The sequence below is a fragment of the Dipodomys spectabilis genome, unplaced genomic scaffold (assembly GCF_019054845.1).
Source record: "Dipodomys spectabilis isolate Male_0828 unplaced genomic scaffold, ASM1905484v1 ptg000019l, whole genome shotgun sequence".
NCBI classification, from domain to species: domain Eukaryota; kingdom Metazoa; phylum Chordata; class Mammalia; order Rodentia; family Heteromyidae; genus Dipodomys; species Dipodomys spectabilis.
In genome coordinates this window covers 14,403,706-14,426,431 of record NW_024870696.1, presented here as the reverse complement: position 1 = coordinate 14,426,431, position 22,726 = coordinate 14,403,706, and the positions used below count along the sequence as shown (strand labels likewise).

At 44.5% G+C, this 22,726-nt stretch overlaps 1 protein-coding gene across 1 annotated transcript in view; it reads left to right on the top strand.

Moving 5' to 3' along the window:
- The window catches only part of Lhx4 (LIM homeobox 4), a 44,746-nt gene extending 37,060 nt beyond the window's left edge, over window positions 1-7,686 (top strand). Inside the window, exons 4-6 of the mRNA XM_042674505.1 lie at window positions 4,067-4,221; window positions 4,546-4,717; window positions 6,759-7,686. Of these exons, the coding sequence (XP_042530439.1) occupies window positions 4,067-4,221; window positions 4,546-4,717; window positions 6,759-7,153 (722 nt within the window). The 3' untranslated portion in view covers window positions 7,154-7,686. The remainder of the gene's footprint in view (window positions 1-4,066; window positions 4,222-4,545; window positions 4,718-6,758) is intronic.
- Window positions 7,687-22,726: the final 15,040 nt, after the last annotated feature.

The following is a 22,726-nucleotide window of genomic DNA, read 5'->3' as shown; positions in this document are numbered from 1 at the left end:
ACTCTGCCCGGGCACAGCCTACAGCGCAGCCGGAGCTCCCAGCCTGGGCCCAGGCTGGGGTTGGGCCCTAGCGTAGTATAGCCACACCTGGAACCCCAGACCCATCCTCAGCCTGGCGGCAGCGGCCCTGCCTCCCCATGCCATGTTCTCAGGGATCCAGAGAGCTTTCAGTGCCCAGACAGGGCTCAGACCTGTACATTCCTAAGCCGGGCTCCTTCACTTCCCATTCACAGCTGTGCCCACGTGTGTGTGTGTGTGTGTGTGTGTGTGTGTGTGTGTGTGTGTGTGTGTGTGTGTGTGTGTGTGTGTGTGTGTGTGTGTGTGTGTGTGATGCCCAGGATCCGAATTTGGGTTTTGGTCAAATTCAACCTCTTAATCTTAAACTTGAACATGAACTCTTAATCTTAATCAACATGACCTCACAGGACATCAAGTGCTTTTGCCTCTGACATTGTGATTGACTCAGATGTGTTACTGAGGAAAACAGCCTTTATCAACCAATGTGAGCTTGAGGGAAAGAGGAAGAGGGAGGGGAGAAGAGAGAAAGAGAGAGAGAGAGAGACAGAGAGACAGACAGACAGACAGACAGAGACAGAGACAGAGAGAGTGAATTGTTCATATATATCCTTCCAGATCATTCCTGGCCTCACATACTTCTCATAACACTACTGCTTTTGACACCATTAGGATGTTGCAGAAGAGCGGGAGGGCTCTTCAGGGACAAGGTGGACTCAGAGAAGCCATGGTACCTTAGGTACAAACGCTGATCCTCCTTACCAAAGAGCAGCACACCACCCCCTCGGAGTCCTGCCCAGAGTGGCACTGCCAGAGCCCTCCTTTAGATCCTGGGGCTCTCAGCGCAGTGTCTCCTGGCACTGTGGATGGCTCCAGTGGACCTGCGGTAACATTGCTGAGGAAGCAGGCATGGTGGAGGGATCATCCATTCACAAAAAGAAGATTTTCCCTGTAGTAAACCACCAAGGGGAATGGAAAGGCGCTGGGTTTAGTGTCAGGGGGTGGGTGGGGGTCTCTATGAACTTGGACCTTCCCTGGAAACCGAGTAAGGGGCTGAGTCTTAGCTTCTCAGCTAAATATGGGGGGGGGGGGAATGATGCTGCCACACCGGGCTATCGTCTGAGATTTAAGTAGGGAGAGGCATGTGAAACGGGATGCCCTAGAAGAGTGAGATCCATGTGGAAGAGACATAGAGACAGAGAGGAGGGTGTGCTGGGGTAAAAACAGTGGTGCTTCCAGCATGTTCCCCAGGGGTCCCTTGTCCCCATCCTGTACGATCCCGGTGGTCTTTGTCTCTTATAGGATGTTTGTCTTTTCATTTGTTCTCATTCCACCTTGCTCCTGGAAACCTTCTTTCAGGCCTGTAATTCCATCCCCGGGGCTCAACAAAGAATCTAATATCAGCCATTTGCTCCTTAGTGAGGAGGATTTTGTTCATTTGTCCCCTCTCCTTTGGACGTTTGCATTGGCAGTCAAATGAGGTCGTATTGTACGCCAGAGACAAGTTCTAGAAGGCTCTGCATAATTCAAAAGTAACATATGTTAAGACTAATTTTTCCATGGGAATGAATGTAAAAAGTAGGGGGAGGGTGTGTTCTGCACACAAATCCATAACCAGTGAAGTGTATGTCACCTTCATGCTACTTTTTCTTTCCTCAGCATTATCTCCAGCCCCCCCCCCCCCACTCTCTCCTAAATTAACAGCTCAGGGTATCGTGGGCTTGCTTGGCCTTCCTCACCGTGTTTTATCACATTTAACTTCCGCACCAAAGTTATTGATTTTTAGGTACATTTTTCAGCACGAGCACTGCCATCGCTACTTAATGAATACTTGGATGACATTGTTATAGGATATAAAAAAGATTTTAAATTATAATAACAGTGAATGTTAAAATAACAGCATAATCGTCCCCATAGTCACATGAAGAACTTTTCTCTGTATGGAAGCAGTGGCATGGCACTAACCACTGGGCCAATCAGGGTGGCAGGTGCACTCAGGGCACTGCCCATCTGGCTGGGGTGAAAATAGCTTCTAATTCGCTAGGTCAACCTATTTTGAAATTCAATGATTCTCTATGATTTAAAACCTTTTTTTTGATAGAAGGTCTCACTAAATAACCTAGACTGGTGTTTGAACTTGTGATCCTTCTGTCTCAGTCTCCCAGTGCTGTTTACTACAGTGCTACCATGCCCACCTCCCGTCTTTGTGACAGTTTAGTAAAAGTTTTATACACAAAGGCTGAATAGTTAACTGTGCATTATTTTGTATTTGCATAAGTCAACTTTGTATGAAACCATGTCATGCTACCAGCTCTATGCATCTGACCCTTCCTAAGAATTTAAAGTACAGCATTTCAGAAGTTTTCCTCACTAAGTTGTAGTGACTACCAAGGAATGCTCCATTACTTCTGTTTTGGTCCTGGACTACAGCAGGAGGCAGGTGGGTGGGAGCTGTTCCAGGATGATGTGGCTTGTTGGAGGAGGCGGATGGCCAGGTGCATGGGTGTTGTGTGGGTCTGCGCTGCACAGCTACTTAATTCCTAGATTGGTGCCCTCAGCTTCACAGAGGTGAGGCTGTGTGCCCGTCACTCACCCACTCACTCCAAGGCTGAACTCACATCTTCTGACTCCACAAAAAACCTTCAGAACGGTGAGGACTGAAGGCACATAAAGCTCTCGGCGAACCCAGACACACAGCAGGTGCTTAATCAATATTGGTTGTTCTTGTTGCTCCTCACAGAGGGTTTTCTTCACTGGAGTGGGAGGAGGAGGAAAGGCAAAGGGGCAGGAATGTAGCAGCACAAATTGGGCAACTCAGAGAAGGCAAGAGCCACTGCCCACCTTATGCTCTGCACAGCGGTGGGGGCGGGGGGCAGGAGGGGAGGTTGGGAGCAAGCAGCTGTTTACCCGTCTCCCTCATGAACACTCAGGGGCAGCTTTCTGTGCCTGACGGAGCAGACAAACCAACATCAATAAGAACTGCAGGCTTCAAGCCCATTGAAGGGAAAGGGGCAGAGCTGAAGCCGTGCAAGGCCTTGAGTTTAAATCCCAGTACCGCCAATAAAACAAAACAAAAACACCACTAAACACTGCTGGCCAATGTGTTGCCCTGGCCACTCTTTAGCCCACTGCTTTTCAAAGACTTGCATGATCCATCACAAGAAACGAATTTTAGAGTTAGGGACGTAGCTTAGAGGAAGAGTGCTTGCCTAGTATTTGCAAGGCCAGCATGGCCAAACACAACAAAAAGAAAAACAAAACAAACAACTCAGCACGTTTTATGAAACAATGTTTGCCTTATCCTACTCATTGTTTTTTTTAACCTTTTAGTGTGTGTGTGTGTGTGTGTGTGTGTGCGCATGTGTGTCTGTATGTTACTGTAGCTTGAATTCAGGGCCTCTTACTCATATTCCTTACTTTGCTGGTGCTCTACTGCTTGAGTCATGCCTCCAGCCCAGCTTTTTGCTGGTCAGTTGGAGATCGGGTCTCTTGGACTATTCTGCCCAGGCTGGCTTTGAACTTCAGTCTGCTGATCTCAGCCTCTTGAATAGGTAGGATTATAGGCAGGAGCTACCAGCACCTGGCTTCCCACTAAATTCCTTAACAACCCACCAGTGGGTTCTGACCCACAAACTTTGCTGAGATGATACATGAGGTGCAGGCTTCCCCTGTGGTTGGGAGGAGGAGAATGCAGGCTCCGGGTGGGAGGGGTGGAGCCTGGGGCAGCCCATGCCCAGCTTCAGTTTGGCTTGTTCACCTCATAGTCCTGCTGGCTCCCAAGGGTCTCAGCAGTGAAGTGTGATCCGGTCTATGTTCAGTGTGATGACAGACCTGTGTGGGGCCACGTGGGCTGTGAGGAGCAATGGGACAATGAGCATCCCTTACCATGTGTAGATATGTGCTAGGATCAGCTCCCAGGGTGGGGGATGGGCCTCAGTGATGTTCCGTTCCTCCCACTGTCCACCGAGCTGGAGGCCCGCCTGGGGAAGGAAGGGGTAGACGCCCCACGTCATCCGTTTGGCTGACCCCGGTAAGGTTGGTTTCATTGCAGATGACTCAGAAGCTGGGGCGAAGCGGCCACGGACCACCATCACAGCAAAGCAACTGGAGACGTTAAAAAATGCCTATAAGAACTCCCCGAAGCCTGCCCGGCATGTGCGGGAGCAGCTCTCGTCCGAGACAGGCCTGGACATGAGGGTGGTACAGGTGAGCGGCCAGCCTGCTTTGCCCTCTGGGGCCTGGGGAGGGATGGACGTGGAGCTGAGCCCGGAGTCTGCGCCTTTCACCTGAGTCACAGTGCGTGGTGGCTCTGACCTCTGTGGGGAGCTGGGCTCCAGGCCAGGCTCCTGGGGGCACTGGCAAGGTGGCCAGCCTTGAAGGCCCAGTAAGAGCTAGTGGGCACATTACACTTTGGTCCTGCACGCCCCTCTGCCAAGGCTTCAGTCCATTTCTAGCTACCTAGCTTGGGGATTTGGGGGACTTTGGACTTGTGCTAGACCCCCCTCTGAATGGCACTGTGCTCTGTGACAGGTTTGGTTTCAGAACAGAAGGGCCAAGGAGAAGCGCCTGAAGAAGGATGCAGGGCGGCACCGGTGGGGACAGTTCTACAAGAGTGTCAAGAGGAGCCGGGGAGGCAGCAAGCAGGAGAAGGAGAGCTCTGCAGAGGACTGTGGGGTTAGTGACAGTGAGCTGAGCTTCCGAGGTGAGCAGGGCTGGAGGGACTGAGGCTGAGGTCCTAGTAGAGTGCCCTGGGGAACAGTAAGCCCTGATATGTAGTAGGAATCTAGCTTGACACTCCCTCGAGCATCGGTCTGCAATACAGGGTAGGGAAGGGGTTAGCAGCTTTTTCCAAAAGGGATGAGTAGAAAACAAGAAGACAAGAAAACAAAAGGCTGGTGAAATATAGAGGCTGGTTTCTTTGGGACCCAGCCTGGCCCTGGCTCCGCCCTAGGGCTCCATGGCCTCCTTCTCTGCTGATGGAGGTGCCCTAAGCTGGTCATGTGGCTGCAAACAGATGGCTGTGTTTCAGCCTTTGTCCCAGGCCTGCTCTGGTACTTCTGCCCTTTTCAGGATGATGGGCCTCCTCCCAGGGTCTCAGAGGGTACCCTGCCCCACCTATCCTGGTGGCAGGAGGCCTTGCTCAACAGGCCTTTCCCTAAGAAATCAATCCAGTGAGAGCATGTGAGATGGGGCACTGACTGCACTTCTGCAATTCCCTCCCGTCCCCACTCACTTCATCCCGAGTCCCGCACACAGCTTTGCAGCATGCGCTATGTTCCAACTTGTGCATCAGCAAAATTGCAAATTACTGCATGACGTGGATCCTCAGGTTGTTTGCAAATAACCATAACTGTTCTCAATGACTGAGTCCTCAAATGAGGAAAGTCTTCTATGGGAGAAGAGAAAAGGGGATTGAACTGGAGATCGGAAACCTGGCTCTGTCAAAAGGATTCATTCCTCATAAGCCTCCGTCTCCCCATTTAGCGATGAGGATCACCTCATTGCCCACTTTACAGAGCCATCTTATGGCACAACAAACACAGCTAGCTGAGGATGTGGCTGGGGAAAGTAAGACTGTCCTCACAGGAGCTGTGGTTCCCACAGCGGGCACAGGCCACAGGCAATGGCAGGTACAGGCAAAAGGCCAAGCCAGTGAAGATGATCAGACCTTCACCTTCCTTCTCCCTTTCGAAGGCATGAGCTCTTCTCCCTCGTACATCTTCCTGGGTGGAATAAGGGGCTCAGAGAGATAGGAGGTTGAAGTCTAGCCTCTTGAGGCCCTACATAGGAACTGATGTGCAAACCTGGAGGTTGTCTGCCAGGAGCAAATTACCCTGAGAGAACGGAGCTCAGGAGACGGAGGTCTCCTGAATCTAAGTGTTGGTCTCCTCAGCACGCCTTCTGCTCACCTTCTGAGCCTCTTGTCAGGATTGGGAACGTTACGAAATCTCATCTGAGTTGTTGAAGTCCACCGCCTGAACACACAAGATGACTAAATCTTGTTTCGTACTCACTTCTATTGGGTGCAATTGGTCCCGGGTTGTTAGATCATTGTTCTCTCTGGGTAATAGCAAATCTCTTAGTTCTTAAGACAAAACTTCACTTATATTGGAAAGACATATTCTTTCATGTGACAAGATTCCATTAGATCCCCGTGAAATAAGAAGGTGCATTTACTTAGGGTCATTCTTGGTCCCCAAGAAAGATCTTACCTGATATAGAGAGAAACCAAGTTCTTTGATTTTGAACCTCCTCTTCAGGCAGACTAGGATTTTGTACACAGGTCCCAAAGTGGGATTTAGCTGTCCTGATCATATGGGCTTGCTGGTTTCCCAAACAGCCAAACCAACCCCTTTTTCTCGGTCTAAAATCTTTCAGAGCAAATCCTGTCAGCACGTAGTTTTCACTTGGGACATGGATAACACAGCTCACTGAACCTGGTATATTCAGATTCCTCAGTGTAGCCAGAGACTCTTAGTATATGAGCCACAGAGAACCAACAAGCTTGCCAACATGTGTTCAGGCGTGTGGACACAGCCAGTCTCTGCAGGTGTTTCTTGTTTTACCTTGTAGACTGGGTTGGTCTCTGGATGTCCGGCTGACGTATGTCTGACCTATGCTTGGCAGTGAGGGAGCTGCCGCCCTTGGGCATCTTTCCTGGTCATGTGTATTATGGTTTGCGACAAATAGGGACCACCAGAGTCCTGGTAGCTGATAATAAATCTCCGTTCTTTTGTCCACAGAGGATCAAATTCTCTCAGAACTTGGCCACACCAATAGGATTTATGGCAACGTGGGGGACGTTACAGGCGGACAGTTAATGAATGGGAGCTTCTCCATGGATGGGACAGGACAAACCTATCAGGACTTGAGGGATGGGAGCCCCTATGGAATCCCCCAGTCTCCATCCTCCATATCGTCCCTGCCATCCCACGCTCCTTTGCTCAATGGGCTGGATTACACGGTGGACACTAACCTGGGCATCATTGCGCATGCAGGGCAGGGCGTAAGCCAGACGCTGAGAGCCATGGCTGGGGGACCCACCTCTGACATCTCCACAGGAAGCAGTGTAGGCTATCCCGACTTTCCAACTAGTCCAGCTTCTTGGCTTGATGAAATGGATCATCCTCCTTTTTAAACTTCTCCTCTCCCCACCCTACATGTCCTTCTGGCTTGAAAGAATATCTTCAAGAATCAAAAGAGACTTGCCTCTTAAGGATCAAAGGTGCGCCAATGTGAATTTCCATTATTTTCAATGGAAGTCTTCTGCTGATGTTTAGAAGTCTGTGAGACTACACTAGGGCATTGCTTTCTTGGGAGGTGGTGGAAGAGTAGCCTCGTCTCAGCCACAGCACAGAGGTGGACAGTCTAGAGCTCTAGGGATGCTGGCTTGTTGGCTTCTTCCTTTCCCACCCTGCTTAGAGGCTTTGGCTGCTCAGTGCTTTGACAGCACAAGGTGACTGTACCACGCTACCTGGCCTTGGGAGCTCTGTGCCACTTGGTGCATCTCACACCAGGCCTCCCAAACCACTGCTCCCACCAAAATGAGATTCCTGCGGGAGAGGCACCATGGCCCCTGCGTATAATGATTTTTGGATGATACTAATTTTCCAAATAAAAGTTATTAGTTATTAAAGGTCAGTGAAAAATATCCATGGCCACAGTTTGATAGTAAAAGATGGCCTCCTCCCTGCTTTTGTTTGTTGCTGTGAAAATATGACTTTCCTACTTCAAAGTGCAAACCAGAGAATATTGATCAGCTTTGGTTTGTAAGAAATCAATCTATGGCACTGACTCCCTGATGGCAAGAAGTAGTTTTCATTGCAGGTGACTCTGAGGCTGGAGTCAAGTGACCCTGGACCTTCACGGACTGCCTGATGAGTCCCTTTGGTGCAGTGTGCTTTTTTAATTTGCTTGTAGCATTTATTCCCCAAGACAGGCTGTGGGCTATACAGCCTTTGAAATGATCAAAGCTAAACCCAGGAGATCCCAAAACAACCATCAGTGAAAACATCCTGTAGAAACAGTTGGATTCCAAATGTGCATCTGTTTAGCCACATGGGCAGATGCCAGTCTCCTGGAGTTCCCTGTCCTTGTGGGTGGAAATGAAATTAGAGGAGTCTACTCTGCTTTGGGGGGAGTTGGTTTAGATGAGCTTGCAGACTTCATTCCTTCCCTTTAAAAAACGAAAGCTTTCTTTGCTGTACTCGCTGACTCAGTTGGAGGACAGTCTTGATCACTTCCAGGAACCGGCATTTTTTTTTTTTTTTTGGCTTACCTTGATTTGGAGAAATAATTTGAGGAGCAGTCCTTAAAACTGTCCAAAAGATTCTAAGTGGCCCTTGGGCTGCATCTCTCCGGGTTGCTGGCTGACTTGAGCCATGCACTGGGCTCGTTTCATGTTTAGGCAGCCAGAGCTCTGCAGCTAGTGGCAGTGCGGTGGCCTTCCTGCTGGGAGGTTTGCAATAGCACTTTACTAAACCTGCAGCAAGGACAAGATCAGGCCTGCTTTACCACGTGCCACCCCCCTGTGAGCGGCTGCACCTCTGTGAGAGATAATCCCATGTGATATGGCAACTGCCACCCACTGTACCCCATCTCAAGCCACCAAAAAGCTCTCCTTGCACAACCTGGACATTTAGCTGGCTGGGATTTATTTTTGCCACTCTGGGAAAAATGGTGTGCTTCCTCAAGCTGCCCATTTTTTAAAAAAAAACAACAAGATCAGCAGGACAGAGAAAGGTGAGAAGGCATTGCCTTTCTTGCACATGAATTAATGGAGCCAAGGCCCAAGGACTCTTCCTTTTGAGTGGAGGATGATCTTTTGAGGACTGTACAGATTTTTGGCATGCCGGCAGACTAAAGGAAGAAACAGTTCCTCTCTGGCTGCTGTATCTTTTGTAAGCCCTTTCCCAGGACCAAACTGAGTTCAACTGAACTCTATTTAAATTCCTGGCCTTCAGATTGCCTGTTTTGCTGATCAATTTTGTAGTGACCTTTGATTTTTGGCTCGCTGAAAGTGGCTGGCCTTTTTGCTTGAGAAATCTGTAAATATAAGCAAGCTCTTTTCTTGAGGTTTTATATTTATAGATGATGATGTGTTAAATCTATCCAATTCCATGCTACTGGAATTCTTCAACAACGTGAATGTCAGGGTGGGATGGAGACACAGATACAAGATAACAGCATGAGAAGTAAAGGATATGGTTGCTGTCTATTTGGAGGCCACATTCTTAAATACCCATTCTCAGCAGGTTGTTCACAAGACACAGGAGAAAGGCTGTCCAATCTAGTTGGAAATTTGTTCATGCCAGCTGCTGTTTCAGCTTGACCATTGGCTTCATACTCATAGGGTTCGAAGTACTTCCTATTTTCTGAGCATACTATGGGACAAAGGCTCTCAAAAGGCAGAGTATCTCCTCTGCTCCATGTAGGACTGCTGACATCAATTAAAAAACCAGGTTTCATTTTTGTAAATGAGTTAATTATAATCCCAATTTGATGGTATAAGAAGGGGTGGCTGTCTTCATTTATACTAATACAATGAGTCTCTGGAGAAACTCAATAGGCAGAGAGTACAGTGACTGTTGTAGCAGCACCTCTGATTCCACCTGGGTTGTGAGCTTAAAAAGCTCTTGAGAGAGCACTGGCAAGAAGGCCAAATGTGCTTGTTTTGAGTTCTATCTCCAGAGCCATCGCTCCAGAGAGCAGCAAACTCTGGTACCCATTTAGAAGCACAGCTATGACAGGTCTCAGATGTTAAGTGATCTCCCTTCAAGATGTGCCTGCATTTCAGATGGGCCAGTGCCACAGATGAGCACTGTTGGCTAAGACTGTTCATTGGCTCTTCTGTGGCTGGAGATGGAGAAGAGTAGACATTTCTCTTAGAGTCTCTGAGAGGCAGTCTTGACTGCTCAGTAGTCTGTTACTAGAGTACCAGGTCCTGCTTGGTTGCTATTTCCTCCCACTTGCCTAAAGATGTTTAAAAAATGAAATCAGACCTTCTAGAAGCATTTACAATATCTGGACCTGTCTTTGACTTTAAGAGGGTCTACCTGGCAGAATTCTGAATACTGGAACAAAATTAATAATAACCCTACCTCCTCCATTTTCCAGTGGTAATTACACACACACACACACACACACACACACACACACACACACACACACACACACACACACACACACACACACACAAAGGAACTAAGTGGTTATGGTGAAATTTGTATTTGCAAAAAAGTGATAAAACCATGGAGAAATGGCTAAATCTAAAGGCTAATTGACTGGACTGGCAAGGGGGGCTGCTAGCTAGCTCTTCAAGGACTTGCTGGGCAGCCTTGGGCATATTCCTTTTAGTCTTTGTGCTGTCTTATCTGTTATGAATATAATCTAAGGTGAATATCAACTACCACATTGACGACATTGCTCCTGCAAACTAAATCTGCAAGCAAAGCCACAGGGAAAGAACAAAATTAAGAAAAAAAATTGGCAGTGTCCTTATTTTGGTGTCACTGTAAAACATAAACTTAAATAAGCAGAGGCTGTTAGCTCTTCATCGTGAAGTTCACTTGGTAAGGAAGACTAAGGAATCTGTAGGACAAAAGACATTCCCATCTCTGAAGCTCAAAGTGGGTGATTTCAACCTACTTCCTGCAGGAGGAGAGGATCAAGGCTTCTGACCCTTGTGTTGTGTGACAGTCCACCACCCTCCCACACGCTACCACTGACACCTTGGTTCCAGCTGTGGAGATGGTGACCATACCTCCTCAGCCAGCAGGCTCTGGAGGCCTGGGGAAGCTCATTTTTAAACATTGCACTTTAAAAATTGGAACTGTGAGATGAAGAAAAATTCAATTAAGCGGAAATGAGTTTTGTTTTATTGCCTGCTGCTGAAGGGCTCTGGGCATGCTGAAAGCTAAATAAAAGCACATCACTGGCTCTCTCTTTCTTGGATTGGTCAATTGGCCCTTTTTACAGTAGTTGCTCCAACTGCTCTAACACAGTGACTGGGAGCCAAAAAGAGAGAGATCAGCAAAGCCATCCCATCATACTCTGCTTGGTAGGACCACACTAAAAGCACAGTTTCACGCTGCTAGCTCTGGTGAGGAGACAGCAGGTTTGGGAAGCGCAGCAAGCATTCCTTTGCTTAGGGCAGAACACAGGTGGCCTGAGAGCAAGGACACCTTGCTCTCCCGTGTTGCCCACCTAGAGGTAAGGATCCCACTGGACTTTCCCACTTGAGGACTGGGTTCAGCCTAATGAACAGGTTCAGGGCTGCAGGACCCCAAAAGCTGCTCAGAGCTTGCAATCAGACCTCAAAGCCCCAGATCTCCTATGCACTGGATTGCTGCCCTCATCCTTCACAGTGTAAATTTTGTATAGTTAAAAAGAAGTGAAGTCTCGTTTCCTGGAAAAAAAGAATAGAAAAAAGAAAAAAAAAAGACCCACCCTCCTTATTTATTGCCATGTGACTTTGGAGAGCAAAGCTGGTGCGTTTGTTTGTATATGCCTCCTGTGTGTTGGCATGAGATGTGTATGGTTTAACCGTGTAAAATAAATATGTAAATTCTTTGGACATTTATGTGTCTTGCTTTTCATTTGGAGGCTTTCGCTTCTGATGTAAATAGAATAAAAGGCTGAGCTGACATGGGATCCTTTCGTCACCAGAAGGAAACAATAAATACAACTCTGAAGGCCAGAATCACTTTTAGTCACAAAATACGAAGAACTACTCAGTAAGATTGACTGGTAGAGGCTCACTGGCTTTTCTGATAGCAATTTCCTAGGGCATCATGCTCTGCCTCAAGACTTAGAAAATGCATTGCGGGGGGAGGGGGGATCCAGTTAGTCACATTATTTTTTAACAGTACTGGGGTTTGAACTCACACTGCAGGGGAACACAACAGATTCTGGCCCTTTGCTAGTACATTCCCTTGGATGTGTAGGGAAATTAACAACATGACTGTGAAAGGTTCTGCGGATACTGAATTTGGTTACTCTAAGTATTCCTGAGGCACTGATAATAGGTCTGAGTATTCTAGCCATAGAGTTTGTAGCAAATACCCTGTCTTATGTAGCCTAATTCATCTTCCGTTCTCAAACTCCTAATCACCAGCCCCTCTATCTTGAGTCTTTGCATTCAAAGACTATACTCCATCTTAATAGGCTGACAACTCTTGGGATCATTTCTGTTCTAGCTCCCACCTTAATGCTACTCTAGAAATCTTTTGGTATTACCAAATGTCCTCAGCTCACAAAGGAAAGGACCTGGCTCCCGCCTTCTACTCCACCTCCCCCATTTCCCCTCTTTTTTTTTTTTTTTTTTTTTTTGGGTCTGGTCGTGGGGCCTGAACTCTGGGCCTGGGTGCTATCCCTCAACTCTTCAGCTCAAGGCTAGCACTCTACCACTTGAACCTCAGCGCCACTTCCAGCTTTTTTTCTCTTTGCTTATGTGGTGCTGAGGAATCGAACTCATGGCCTCATGCATGCAGGCAAGTGCTCTACCACTGAGCCACCTTCCCAGCCCCCCCCCCCCATCCCTTTTTTCAATTTAGATACTGGAAAGCAGCTCCTGAGCAGTGGGATTCTCTGACAACGGCTTTCCAGAAGAAGACAATCACTGAGTAGACAGCATTCAATAAAACCTACTCAGGGAAACAATGGGAGCTCAACTGTCAGTGATCTCCCTGCTTCTCTACTCTATCCTTCTTTCTTCGTGGGCTCAGCATTGTACTCAGAGAAAATTATAAAAGGACAAAGGCGGATCAAATGCAACATTGTGAATTCTAACAAGTGCAAACCTAGAAGCTAAATCATGAGAGATGATCTTCAATATAGCTGAATGTATGTTTTTTAGAAATGCATTCTTTGGAGACATGGTTTAAAAATTGCCCTTCACAGTCTAAAAGGAAAATTGTTTAATTCCTTTGCTACATTCCCTTAGAAGAATGCCTTTTCAGTTTCATTATTCACAATCCCTAGTACCTTTCTTCATCAAGTCCCTTTGCCTAGCTGTGCAGGCAGTGATCAAGAGGCTTGGGTAATTTAGTTCATAGCGGTGACAGGGAGATAAAGGAGTATTCTGTCACTGCTGCTGGAGAAATACTATGAATTAGAAGAGGCAAAAACCATCTTTATAAAATGGGGCTAAATGAGGAAAGAGGAATTTTTGTTTATAATTTTCTAAGAGGAGGCATGAAAATAAGCCACCCAAGCTATTAAATGAAAGTCTTTGAAATGATCAGCCTCCGCTCTAGGAAGAGTGTTCCAACCTTTCAGAGAAAGTAGGGGTGAGCTTTCACATTAGTATTTGTCTATGACTTTTTCATTCATTTTATTATTTTCCAATATGACTTCAGGATGTTCCTTTAGAATGCTTTTGCTTTGGGTGATTTTTCCTTTGGTCATCCTTCCAAACGCCAAACTTGAATTTAAATAGACAGAAGCTGGCATATTATTTTGTAATTCAATTAAGCCATATGCTGTGTTTGACAGGACACCCATTCTCCCTCTTAAAATGGTATAACTAAGAACACCTCTACAGAAGGGGCTCCCAGGATAAAATGGATTTCCATCTTCACTGATCCTTTGGGCTGCTAAGCATGTCACTGGACTGGTCCGACATACAAGGTGGAAAGAGGTTGAACTGTCTATAGAGGCTTAAAAAAATCTTCCTCCCATTTGCCTACTCTGGACTAGTACCTCCTGTCATGGGGGTGATGGGGGGAGAACGAAAGGATTTGAGAAAGGTTGGAAACTGCTTTATGAAAGACAAAATATAGACCAAAAGAGTAGTTTGGGCATATACTTTAAGTTGGAAATAAGCAGCTTTTTTTTTTTTTTTTTTTAAAGGCCATTAAGATGTTAAATAGGTTTCAACAGATGGCTTCTGAACTGCAGTGGAAAGCCCAGGCAAGGACTTTGGGGTTAAAGCTCGTATTTTAGTCACCTGGGACTAGTTTATTATTGCAGAAAAACAAACATCCATAAAGATGACAGTTCTTACCCCTCCTTTCAAGTGGAGTCCTTGGAGTTGCCTGCTCTCTGGACAGCTGATGGGTGGCTGCCTGCAGAGTGACCTAGGGAATTAAAGTCACATTTTCCACACCTGTCAACTGCGAGTTTTAAAAGCTCACCCAGGCTGGAGGTATATGATAACCAGGGAACTGTATTACTGGTGGGACAGGATTTTTATACTCAATATGTGTGCTGGCTTCTTTCTTTTCCTTTTTTTTTTTTTTAAATCATTTTAACATTTAATGCTTCTCAATTAAAGTGATTTCCTGGAGTGGATGCCAAGCTTCGTTTAGAATGCGCATTAACCACTCTCTGTATCGGTAGTTAAAGGCACTGAGGGATTTAAACAGCAATCCACAAGTCTGTTCAGTCAAGGTTTGGCGGAATAAAGCAGATTATAAACAATAATATATGTCTTTCTCTTCTTTGTCTGGAAGGATTCCAAACTCACAAACGGAGCTAAAGTGCTATAAACATATCTAGGACTAAGCTTTGGGCTTCACAAATGTACTCCGTTGAAACCACAGGCACTGGAGGTGCCACTTTTTCTCCTGTGTGCGGGTGTGTGCATGTATTTTAAAAGAGCTTTTTATTACACAAAGTGTCCATCAAGTGAACTTACCTTCTAAATATTAAAATGGAAACGAAGATCACTACATAAGTGAGAGGGAAAATAAATCCTAGCTGCTGTGCACATGATGAATTTTTTGCAGCTTCCTAGGGCAGCCCACTCAAAGTCACCTCTGTTCCTTAATGCCTTCATCTTCCCACCCATCCAGCCCAGCAGCGGTAGATTTAGGTTCACTTTCCACTTAGAAAAATCCATGCTGAAATGGCCAAAGTTCCAACCAGGAGGTAAGTGTGTTGTGGAGGCTGCTCTTCCTATGTTTTCTATTTGGTTTTAACCTCTATTGCTGATTCATGTTCACTCTACGACACGTGTGACGAAAATCAGCAAGAAAGTGACCTGAATACAAACCAGGCTCTACTTGGGAACCCCTTGATCTGACTTTTAGGGCTAGGAAGCTTGGTATTGTTTGAGGAAGGAATACTGACCTCAGAAGTGACTCAGCATATGTAGCTTCCCAAAGAGAATAATGCATGTAAAATAATGGCTTTACTTTTGAAGCCAAGAATAAGTGGTATGTTAAAACACAGAAAAATGTGGCTGGGGGTTGGTGGCTCATACCTATAATCCTAGCTACTTCAGAGGCTAAGATCTGAGGGGTTCAAAACCAGCCCAGGCAGGAAAGTTTGTGACACTCTTACTTTCAGATAACTAGTAAAAAACAGGAAATAATGCTGTGGCTCCAAGTAGTAGAATACCAGCCTTAAATAAAAGCTCAGGGACAGTGCCCAGGCCCTGAGTTCAAGCCCTAGGACCAGGCACACACAAAAAAAGAAAAATGTGAAGAATGAACACATACAAAAGTGAACAGTAAGAAACAAACCATGAATTTTTTTTTTTTTTTTTTTGGGTCCGGTCGTGGGGCCTGAACTCTGGGCCTGGGCACTGTCCCTCAGCTCTTCAGCTCAAGGCTAGTGCTCTACCACTTGAGCCACAACGCCACTTCCGGCTTTTTTCTTTTTGCTTATGTGGTGCTGAGGAATCGAACCCAGGGCCTCAGGCATGCAAGGCAAGCGCTCTACCACTGAGCCATCTTCCCAGCCCAACCATGAATTTTTTTATAACCACACAAAAATTATACTATTATGTTCTGCTCTTCAGGGAGGAGCATAACAAGAATATTTCAGGGATAAGTGAATCTGGCTTAAGTTAAATGCCTTTTCTCTTCAATCCTCCAGTGTAATTCCAATTATTGCATATTAATAAAACTGATCAATAAGTGTAGCAAGTATTTTTTTTCTGGAGTATAATAATCTCTATACTTGGAATCCAAATATTTTTGGTGCAGAACTGTAAATGGTAAGGCATGTGCAGGTGCTCAAGTAAAGCTCTAACAAGGACACTACTTTCAAGTCACATGATTACAAAAGATCACAGTAAGGCATTTCTGTATTCTGAAGGGCCAAGACTGAGTTTTCTAACACTGCTTGAAAAAAAGAAAAAAAGAGAAGGAGCCAGTGAGTGTGATGAGTGTATCCTGAGAGGCCTGAAACCGCACTCTGAGGCAGCTTTCAGTGCTTTTGCTTCCCTGATAACATGGCTCAGGGAAAAACTTTCAGATTTGGTATCAGTTCTCAGATAATTCCTTGAATCTGAATAAATACGATCTTGTGTATTGATGTGCTTTATATATAATAAAGCCCATGTAAAATTTGGGCATTTTATTGTTCCTAGTTGATATAACCTGAGCTTCAATTTCCTCATTTGTAAAACTGAGAAAAGAACAACTATTTCAACCTTTACAATTATGCTAAAGTTAAATTAAGACTCTTACACATAAAGCCCTGTGATTGGAGTATTGATATTACAACATTGCAGTGGAGAAATGGTTATATATATTAGCTTATGTATCAGTAAGAAAAAAATATCAGGGATGGGAATGTGGCTTAGTGATAGAGTGTTTGTCTAGCATGCATGAAGCCCTGAGTTCGATTCCTCAGGACCACTTAAACAGAAAAAGTCAGAAGTGGCACTGTGGCTCCAGTGGTAGAGTGCTAGCCTTGAGCAAAAGAAACTCAGGGACACATCCAGGCCCTGAGTTCAAGCTCCAGGACTGGCAGAAAACAAACAAAACAAAAAACACCAATTACACTATGACATGCTATTGCTTGTAAAAGGCATCTAAGTTTGGATGTTAATGTGAATAAAGATCTATACTTAGAATTGATCAAGTATATGACTCTTATGAAAACATTTGACACAAATCACCATAGGAATTGGGACTGGAAATTCATAAATATTTAAACTCGTTTTCATTAAATTGGAGCTGATAGGTGCCATATCTAGTAATGTACATTGGTAAAGAAGAGTTTTTTAGGGTCTTGAAGATTGATAAAAAAACCTGTTTCAGGGGCTGGGAAAGTGGCTCAGTGGTAGAGTGCTTGCCTTGCATGCATGAGGCCCTGGGTTCGATTCCTCAGCACCACATAAGCAGAAAAAGCCGGAAGTGAAGCTCAAAGTGGTAGAGCACTAGCCTTGAGCTGAAGAGCTGAGGGACAGTGTCCAGGCCGAGTTCAGGCCCCATGACTGGCAAAACAAAACAAAACAAAACAAAAACCTGTTTCAAATTAAAAAAAAACATTTATGTGTCTTTAGTACATTTTATTTGCATGGACACTAAACCTTTCTGCAATACAAGCTTAGCTCTGCCATAGCCACATACCTCACTCATTAATCTCAGTGATGATCTACTGTACATGGAATAATAACCTATAGCCAAGTAGTTAAACCTGGCAGAAAGCTAAGAAATACTTATTTAATAGAAAGGTTCATTGGATTATAGCAACCTTTTAGCTGGAAAATGCTGAAACATTAAAAAAAGATATAATACATATAATTCCAGATATACTCTGGTTGTTACCCTGCTACCTGACAAGCATAAGGGATAACAATATGTAGGCAGTTGGCTGACTCCTTGAATTTTTATTAGAAGCAGAGTTATATAATAGGTTTAAAGGTTTAGTTCGGATGGGTAATTCCTAACTTTCTATGAGACTTTTCAAGATACCTTATGATATCTTGAGACATGTTTAACTCTAAATATCTATGCTATTAGGAAAAGGTATCAGTGGCTTAGGGCTGTGCCTTGCTATTTAAGCTAGTGTAATTCCTTAGAAAGCCAAATTCAAAGTTCACCAAAATAAAACACCAGGAAGCAGGTATTCAAAAGCAGTTGGGTGGGATAAAGGGGAAAATGGTAGAAGAGGATAAAAGGGGAAAATGCAGACAAGAATCCAATGTATATCTTACAAAGGAGTGGGTTGGGGAGGGATGGGTGAGGACCTTGAAAGGGGTAGCCGCTGATCAAGACACATTGTATTCATAAACTGCTTTGTTAAATGGCAATTCCTTTGTACAACTAGTTAAAGATAATAAAAAGTTAAAAACAATTTCAGTGCATTGAATGACAGTCTGAAAACTTCAAGTAGTTTTGTGGTCCAACAAGAAGGACTAGGATTCAATAACTTGGTCCTAGAAGTGGTTCTATTAACAGTGATGTGATCTTGGGCAATTCTGATTCTTTAGGCAAACAGCTTTGATAACACTTGATCTTATCTATTTTATAGGGCTACTGTGGAGGATGATAGATTAAATTATGCCTGTGAAAACATTCTGAAAATGCAGAGAAGTTAAAAACATATACTAAGTCTTCATTTGTAATACTTAATTAAACATCTGAGCTCATTTTTGCTCTCCAACAGTTGGCCAGGGCTAAAGATTTCCCATGTGGTAATTAGTGATAAACCCTTACCTACAGATTATTACTGACGTCGTGACCAATGTTTATTTATTTTTGGCCAGTTCCAGGGCTTGAACTCAGGGCCTGGGCACTGTCCCTGAGCTTCTTTTGCTCAAGGCTACCATGTGAGCCACAGCACCACTTCTGACTTTACTGCTTATGTGGTACTGAGGTATCAAACCCAGAGCTTCATGCATGCTAGGCAAACAATAGAGCACCAAGCCACATTCCCAGCCCCAATGGTTTTTTGTTTGTTTTTTAAGATTCACTTTTCCCATTCTTTCAAATTAGCATAGCAACATCACATATACCAACCATCTGGTAGAGACACTTAAAATTAGAAAACTGGTTAAACCAACCATGTTTCTCACTTGGTGACAAGCAGAAAAATGGACTAAGGGAGATCTACAAGTCCACATAGCATCCATGGGATAAGCTTTAATATTGAACCACCTTCCCCTACATTCCATGTGTCACACTGTTCTAAGAAGGGGGTTCCCAGTTTTTCAAAGTGATTTGGAATTCTGTACATGTTAAGAGCATGAGCTAGAAGACAGACTTAAGCAGAGTTTGAGGTATAGCTTATGGAATAGGACTTGCTGGTCTAGCATGCATAAGACCCAGAGTTCTACCCAGTACCATGCACATACACTGAAGGAAGGAAAGATACATGCTAGAGTTCTGAAGATAAAGTGAGTCAGATACTTTTCCTTCTCTTTGATGCTTGTTTACATGATTTTTTTTTTTTTTTTTGGGTCCGGTCATGAGGCCTGACCTCTAGGCCTGGGCGCTGTCCCTCAGCTCTTCAGCACAAAGCTAGCGCTCTACTACTTGAGCCACAGCGCCACTTCCAGCTTTTTTTTCTTTTTGCTTATGTGGTGCTGAGGAATCGAACCCAGGGCCTCATGCATGCAAGGCAAGCGCTCTACCACTGAGCCACCTTCCCAGCCCTCTCTATTCTCTTATATAATAATAATTGTCAAGGATTTCTTCAGAGAAGTTCTTGAGGCCTAGTAGGAGAAACACAGCTAGGTTCAAAAGTGACATACTTGTCCATCTTAAATAAAAATGGAGGCATACTTACCCCTTTACCTATATTTCTAACACAAAACAGAAGCACTTTCAGCATCCAGGAATAACTCCATGTTAACACATTAGATAGAAGCAAACAGACCTAGCAGTTCAGCAGAGACTGCTACTGCACATGATGGAGACAATATAGCCATTAGGTGCCCTAGGTTAATTCCTCTTCCTTTTGTGAAGGTGACTTTCAGGAATCTTTACCTAACTGAATACTCAAAAACCTGTGTCCCCAAACTAGGGTGAAGCCACTGAATATTATTTTAAAAAATCAGTACACTGGGCACTGGTGGTTTACGTCTATAATACAACCTACTTAAAAGGCTGAGATCTGGAGGAGCTCAGTTCAAAGACAACTCTACTAGAAAAGTCCGTGAGACTTCATCTTCAAGATAAGCAGCAAGGCAGCATGGTACTGGCACAAAAACAGATCCGAAGACCAATGGAATAGAATAGAAGATCCAGAAATAAACCCACAGGCCTACAGTCAGCTGATATTTGACAAAGAAGCCAAAGACATACAATGGAAGAAACACAGCCTCTTCAACCACTGGTGCTGGGAAAACTAAAAGTGGACCCCAGCCTATCACCATGCACCAACATCAACTCAAAATGGATTAAAGACCTTAACATTAAACCTGAATCTCTGAAACTACTGCAGGACAGAGTAGGAGAGACACTTGAACTTACAGGCACAGGAAGGAACTTCCTGAACAGAGTCCCAGGGTCACAACAAATTGGAGAGAGACTCGACAAATGGGACTACCTTAAAATAAAAAGCTTCTGCACAGCTAAATCTATTGCAACCAAGCTAGAAAGACAGCCAACTAATTGGGAAAAAATATTTACCAGCAATATATCAGACAAGGGGTTAATATCCAGTATATACAGGGAACTCAAGAAACTAATCCCTCCTAAACCTAACAAACCAATTACTAAATGGGCAAGGGAACTAAAGACTTCTCAGATGAAGAAATAAAAATGGCAAAGAAACACAGGAGGAAATGTTCATCATCCTTGGTTGTGAAGGAAATGCAAATAAAGACAACCCTGAGATACCACCTTACCCACAAGTCAGCCAATGACAAATGCTGGAGGGGATGTGGAGAAAGAGGAACCCTATTACACTGCTGGTGGGAATGTACACTTAAACAACCACTTTGGAAAGCAGTCTGGAGGGTCCTTAGAAAGCTAAAGATTGACCTCTCTTATGACCCAGTCATACCACTTCTAGGCATCTACCCTGAACAACAGGAACCAATATACAAGGACACGTGCACCTCCATGTTTATTGCAGCACTGTTCACAATAGCTAGGATATGGAAACAACCCAGATGCCCCACCACAGATGAATGGATCCAAAAATTGTGGTATCTATACACAATGGAATATTATTCGGCCATTAGAAATGACAAAATAATGACATTTTCAGGGAAATGGATGGAGCTAGAAGAAATCATGTTAGGCGATGCAAGCCAAGAGCAAAGAGACAAACGGCACATGGTCTCCCTGATAAGTGGATGTTAAATCCAAAATGTTAGATGATATGACAAAATTAACAGGACTTAAGAAACAAAGAACTCCCGCTCATCTGGTCGAACCACTACTAAATAATCCCATGCTGCTGATCACATGTATGGTGTATATGTGTACACCGTTATATGCTATAGACCGTGATAGACAATTTGCTCCAGGAAAGTCAGAATGTGTTTGTGACTTTAACTGAGTATCACTATCCCACAATACTGTGAAATTTGGGAAGTTATGTAATCACTTAATCACAATAAGAAAAATTTTTAAAAAAAGATAAGCAGCAATATGCTAGGCTGAAGATGTGGCTTGGGTGGCTGAGTGACAGCCAAATTAAGTGGGAGGCCTTGAATTCAAATTGGTATCAGAAAAAAAAAAAGCCCAAGATTTGAAGGGCTTCAGTTACTAATTGTTGATCTGACTTTAATAGCCCTTTATGTGTGACAAAATTCGGCCATTTTTCTCTTCTGCTTTGGTTTTAACTTTCTTTTTTTGATTTGTTGTGGGGCTTGATCTCAGGGCCTGGGTGCTGTCCCTGAGTTCTTTAGCTCAAGGATAGCACGCTACCACTTTGAGTCACAGCTCCACTTCCAGTTGAGTAGCTAATTGGAGATACGAGACTCATGGGGACTTTTCTATCTGGGGTTGGCTTCCAACCATGATCCTCAGATCTCAGCTTCCTGAGTAGTCAGAATGAGTCACTGGCACCTGGCACTGCTTTTTTTTTGGGGGGGGGGGGGGAGAGGGGGGTGTTGGTTGTGGGGCCTAACTCTGGGCCTGGGCGCTGTCCCGGAGCTCTTCAGCTCAAGGCAAGCGTTTTACCACTTGAGCCACAGCGTCACTTCCGGTTTTCTGGTGGTTAACTGGCGATAAAAGTCTCATGGACCTTTCCTGGCCGAGCTGGCTTTGAACCACGATCCTCAGATCTCAGCCTCCTGAGTAGCTAGGATTACAGGTGTGAGCCATCAGTGCCTGGCTTGCTTTTGTTTTCTTACCATACACTTTTCTTTCTTTCTTTCCTTTCTTTCTTTCTCTCTCTTTCTTTCTTTCCTCCTTTCTCTCTCTCTCTCTTTGTTGGTTGTGGGGCCTGAACTCTAGTCTCAGGAGCTGTCCCTCAGCTCTTCAGCTCAAGGCTAGCGCTCTATTACTTTTGCCACAGTGCCACTCCCAGCCTCTTCTGCTTATGTGGTACTGAGGAATCGAACCCAGGGCCTCATGCATGCAAGACAAGCACTCTACTACTGAGCCACCTTCCTAGCCCAATGCACTTTTTTCTTATTGTCCCAAGTTTGGGTGCCAAAAGAACAGCTATTTTAGCTACCTATTCAGACTAGCTGCACAGAATGCTATCTAATCATTTGATCTCCCCACATTGTGATTTCACAAAACTTGTCTAATTGTCAATGTATTGCTGATGAGCACATTTTGCTTCTGTATGTTTTTTAAAGCAGCCATGTTTAATATTATGAAATATTATCTGTCTGCTCCTTTCCCCACCCTCTAGAGCAGTGATAAATTTGAGAGCATGCTCAGCAGAATCTGATTATATTATGCACAGTACACATGTTCATCACCAAAACTGTACTACTCAGAATGTATGCATGTACAATGAATTGCTGAGACTTCAAAATTCCAGTTCCTCAGAACCAATTTTATTAGTCAATGCATACCAAAGATAGGTGGTAAAAGAAGTATTAGTTTTACAGGTTTTCTTTCCC